This window comes from Myotis davidii, unplaced genomic scaffold (assembly GCF_000327345.1).
Source record: "Myotis davidii unplaced genomic scaffold, ASM32734v1 scaffold496, whole genome shotgun sequence".
NCBI classification, from domain to species: domain Eukaryota; kingdom Metazoa; phylum Chordata; class Mammalia; order Chiroptera; family Vespertilionidae; genus Myotis; species Myotis davidii.
In genome coordinates, this window is record NW_006289398.1 from 2,271,889 (window position 1) to 2,277,238 (window position 5,350).

At 45.9% G+C, this 5,350-nt stretch overlaps 1 protein-coding gene across 2 annotated transcripts in view; it reads left to right on the top strand.

Moving 5' to 3' along the window:
* The first annotated feature begins 2,325 nt into the window (after window positions 1-2,325).
* The window catches only part of RANBP3L (RAN binding protein 3 like), a 48,852-nt gene continuing 45,827 nt past the window's right edge, over window positions 2,326-5,350 (top strand). The window contains exons 1-2 of one of the 2 annotated variants that reach the window (XM_015562640.1): window positions 2,326-2,467; window positions 2,941-3,206. In XM_015562640.1, the coding sequence (XP_015418126.1) occupies window positions 3,074-3,206 (133 nt within the window). In that variant the 5' untranslated portion in view covers window positions 2,326-2,467; window positions 2,941-3,073. Of the gene's footprint in view, window positions 2,468-2,520; window positions 3,207-5,350 lie in introns of those variants that run through there. The other variant, XM_006761753.2, reaches the window with a different exon arrangement.

The following is a 5,350-nucleotide window of genomic DNA, read 5'->3' on the forward strand; positions in this document are numbered from 1 at the left end:
CATCTTGCAATGTAAATGGGTCAAATCCGCACTGCGCCTGAAACTTACTCAATATTATGTGTCAATTACATATCGATAAATCTGAGGGCAGGGAGAGTTAAGTTTTAAGAAGAGAGAATGTATATAGTTCAGGCCTCAGACTGTGCAGTGGGGTCTCAGGAGTCTCTCTTTACTATGTTCCCCAGGTAAGTCCAGATTTGAGAATTGAGGACCTAGATTTTCAAATACACTCCCAAATCTTACTTAAATTTTTAGTTTTAAATCTATTTCTTTCTCCTCAGTCTCTAGCCAATGACAAAGCAGAATAGTCTCTCCTTTCCCAGGTCTTCACATTCATAGAATGAGTGTTGAGTAACTTCTCTCATTTCTTACCAAACATGGGTTTCATTTGACAAAGGAAGACACAACCCTGAGATGGTTCCACCTGGTTCCAGGCCACCGTGCAGTGACTGGAGTGCCAGACGCTGGCTGCTTTAGCCTCTGTGGTCTGTTCCATTCCATTTGGTCCCTTTCCCACCAGCTTTACATCCGTGGGTGAGAGAGAAAAGTGGGTGTCTGAAAAATCAGACACAAAGCAGGGTACATGTAGATATTAATCCTTAAGCAACATTTTTTTTTCAGAGAGGAATGTACAGAGTGAAAAAGACTTAAGAGAAAGATCAGCCAGATAAAATGTGTGGACCTTTGGATCCCAATTTGAACAAAATGCAAAAATTTTAAAAAATTATGAGGCATCAGAAAAATAACACCAGCTGGATATTTAATAGCATTAAGGAATCATGTTTAAGGATTTAAAAAATGACACTTTTAGCATGGTCCTATTTTTCAAAGTCCTTGAGTTTTAAAAATACATATTGAGAATGTAATGATGTCTGGGATGCTTTAATGCCAAGGGTGAAATGAGGGGAAAGTGATTGTAATGAAACACAGATTCGAAACCACATTGTTCCATGAGTCGATGATTAAATCCAAGTGATGGGTGCATGAGGCTTATGGTGGTATTCTCTCTAGCAATTCACATGTATATATAAAAATTCTCATAGAACATTTAATACGTTTCTCTCAAGGGCTGGCTTACAGCTTGGTGGGTTGTTTGCTTTACCTGCAGCGTAGTAGGCTCATTAGCGAGGCCCACAATTGGACAGAATATTGATAGCTGGATCCCATTCAAGGAGAAAGGGCCTCGGCCTTCCACCCGGACCGCTCTGACGTAGGAGCTCAATCCCAGCCACTGGAAGCGGAAGCCATGGTTCTCTAGTCATGGAATCTTTTTCAAAGGAGCCACGGACGTCTACAGCCTGTTACACTGTGAGGGGCCTAACGCTGCTATAGAGAGACCATCCTATATCATAAAAGGCTAATATGCAAATTGACCAAACGATGTGCACTGACCACCAGGGGGCAGATGCTCAACAGAGGAGCTGCTCCCTGGTGGTCAGTGCGCTCCCACAGGGGGAGAACTGCTTAGCCAGAAGCTGGGCTCACAGCTGGCAAGCACAGCTGCAGTGACTGGAGCCTCTCCCACCTCCAGCAGCACTAAGGAGCAGCGAGCCAAGTGATAAGGAGTAGCGAGCAGGCAGGCACTAAGGAGGGAAGAGTCCCGGACTGTGAGAGGGTGCAGGCTGGGCTGAATTTCGTGCATCGGGCCTCTGGTTAAATAATAAAAGCAGCTTAATAAATCATTAAAAAATTTATGGAAGAGCAATCACATATTTCATAAGAGTTCTTATAGCTCAGAGTATACCTGGGAAATCGTTAACGCCCCAGAGTCAAATGAGGATGCCCCCCCCACACCCCATCAGACTAGGAGGGACATTTCTAGTTAGGGTGTCACGTTCAGCACCAACTTCCAAAGATGCAGAGGAAACTGCAGGGTCCAGACATGAAGGCTAAACAGTGCTGCCTTTCTCCTTTATTCCTGCCCACCACCTCCTTTCTGAATCCACAAAGAGCCGTGAATCTCGAAGGTCAGGGTCTACCAGCCTTCATTAGAACTTCAGAGGTCGCAAGCTCCCAAGTTAAAGGAAAGGTGTTTGGGATTATTTTAAAACATTAATGAATCCGCTATTATTTCAATGAAATATGAACTACTTTTAGTATTTCAATGAGATATGCTTTTTCAGTGCACACACACACACAGGAAACAGCTTTGTCTTATGACCTAGAAGTACCAATAGAGAATCTTAGGGTGAACAGAGCTAGATTTCTGGAAAGATAATGTTTTGTGTGCTTATTTTTCTTCCAGATCTCCAAATAGTTACCTTGGCAGTTGGTCTGCTCTCTGACTGCCCATCTCTGAAGACTGGAGGCTGTTTACAGAAACGGAGTCTCAGCAGTACATTTCCATGAGCTCATTATTAGTTCCCCTTCCACCCTTCAGATCTCGCATGTACAAACGCATCTCCAGGCCGCAGAAGCCCCTGCGTTGAGCTTTGGTTTTCATTCCAAACAAAGCAGCAGAAGTCAGGTATGTGAGTACTGTCATGTCAGGGCATCTTTTTAGAATCCCTGCTTCGGTCACTATTATTCACAGCAGCTCCACTGCCTGGTCTTGCCTGCGCCTTTATGCTGATCAGCCAGCCCACGGCTCCTCCTCCTCCCAGCCTCCCTTAAGAACTTCACCGTCTGCTGTCCCAGAGGGTAACTCCGACCAGGCTCAGAAATCACTTGACTTAACTCGGCTGCACTTCTTTCTGCGTGTGTGTAATTACTCTAGCAGCCCTCTCTAAATACGCGGGGCATTAGATTTCATGTCAGCAGAAGGAGTCCAAACGGCCCAGACTGTCATCTGTTGGAAATAGTTACCGTGTAGGCTTTTACACTTGAAGGGGGAAACTTTTCAATATGCTCTGAAATGAAAGAAGAATTTTGTGTTTTTATCCAAGTGCGCCGGCATCTTTTTCTGTGGGGGCAGTCACAGCGGGGAATGATTATTTTCAGAATCACGACCAGGAAACACTTGGGAATGTATTAGAGAAGTACATGGTTTACACGCAAGGACGGGATCCGCGCGTCCCTCTGTGCTTCGGGTTGACTTGTGAAGACACTGTGGGTGACTGGCCCGGGGAAGGAGATGCCCTGGAGACCCTGGAGCCGTAGTGACACCGCCGGGACCATGTCTGCTGTGCCAAGAGGAGGCGGCAGCCACCTGCTGTGCGGTTTGCACACCTGCAGGCTGAGGCTCCCGGAGGACCCGCAGCAGCGAGGTGAGTCCGGCAGGTTGATCCGTTATGTGTTCTGTGAGCTCCGGGCCATTGGATTCCTGAAAGGGGGCAGGGGAGGGGGGATTGGAGAAGTGCATGGGAATCTCTGGTTGTAAAATGCTTGGCAATCTTGCATTTTTAAACCCTGAGAATAGTCCTAACAGGGATGCATAGGGTGGGTTAACCTGGACTCACTGTTGTGTTTAAGGGACTCTGGAAGACTGTAGACACGCACATTCCTTGGAGCTGTCATCCTGGAGCTCATGTGCCTAAACGTCCGGCCGCTGCCATTCTTCTGGAGTTTGCCCGATGTTGTGCCATTGAAAGCACCCAAGCGGGCCAGACTGGATCTGCTGCAGGGGACGGGTGCAGGAGGCAGCCAATATCGCGTTTCACCCTGGGGGTACTCGCTCAGACTAAGCCTGCTACCTCACAGCCATCCTCGCCCTCAGGCTTTTTAAAGTTTCAAGTCCACTGTCCAGCCAGCTGGATCAGTCCATGGCAGGCGATTGACAAGAGCAGACGGGATGATCCCGCCCATCCATTCTGTCCGGGACAGCAAAGGACACTGGAAAAGTCCGGATGCTGTCACAGATGACATCATTCCCCCCCGCCCCCAGATGAAGGATTTCCCCCAGACATCTATAACTTCTCCTCGGTGACCTGTGATGGATCTGGCTATGGGTCAGTCTAGGCTACAAGCTCTCTATTTCTTTTTCCATAGACACAGCTTGGGATTTCAGTGACATGGGGAGTGTTGGCGAAAGGACTGAAATGTCCCTTTTCCCAAGGTAGCATCTGTGTGCTAGCATTTGTGTGACCGTGTCAGGCCGCCTTCCCAAATGTGGGCTGATGCTTACAAGACTTAGCATAGTGTGGTAGGAAATACTTCATGTTAAATGAAAACAGAGAAAACTCGTAAGACCGTTCTATGCTATCAGGGCTCGTGTAAATTATTTTGAACCAACTGCTTTGGAACATAAAGTCCTGGCATGTGTCTGGGTTTGAGCACAGAACTAAAACATCCTAGCTCCCTGTCAGCAAGCAACCCGAATTGATCACAGGGTTCTTGTGTGCTGCTCGTTTTGCTTGAAATATTTAGAGCTGCCTTCCCCCAACTGCTGGTATAATATTTGTTATATAAGACTTCCTGGGGGTGGTAGGGAAGCATAAAGGGGATGGTAAGAATCATCCGTAAAAATTACCACCCAAAGATGGTTGCTATTAACATTTGAATGTATAGTCTTCTAGCCTTTTCTTCTATGCACATGTTTAGATTATTCTATTGTGTGATTTTTAAACAAAAATAGACCTTGTACATGGTGCTCTGTAAACTGCTTTCTAACTTAAAATAGGTCATGAACAAATGCCCACATCTTCATATATTCTCCGACCACCATATTTGTAACAGTTGTATACTATTCCTTCCTATGGATGTAGCAGAATTGCTTTGGGCAATTCCCTACTGTTAGACAGTTCATTGATTACTAATTTTTTTACTCTTACAAACAACACTGTGTCTAATATCAACTAATGGATAAATCATTGCAGAGATAAAATTATTTTTGTGGGATACATTCTTGGAGGTAAAATTGCAGAGTCAAAGAATATGCATAGTTTTAACGTTTTGCTTTTTTGTGTGTGGTTTTTTGGCCAAATGGCCCTCCGATCAGCTGTGTAGGAATAGATTCCCAGGAAACCGGGTATTGCTTAAAAAGCTCTTTCCCGACTTTACAAGTAGAAAATAGGATCCCACTGCTGTTTTAATTGAAGGCAGGCTGTCTTGACGGGTTCTCCCTTACTGGCCATATTCAGAGCAGCCTGGAAATATCATTATGATGGCATTCTTCCCAAAACACCAACAAGACTGAAAGTCTGTCTCCTTTCTCAGACCGCAGCTTTGGCCTAGAACAGTGGTCGGCAAACTGCGGCTTGTGAGCCACATTCGGATCTTTGGCCCCTTGAGTGTGGCTCTTCCACAAAATACCACATGCAGGCACGCACGTACAGTGTGATTGAAACTTCGTGGCCCATGCGCAGAAGTCAGTGTTCGTCCTGGGCGAGTCTATTTTGAAGAAGTGGCATTAGAAGAAGTGGGGGGTGGACATATCGAGAGGATGAACGAAAGGAGATAGACGAAACAAGTA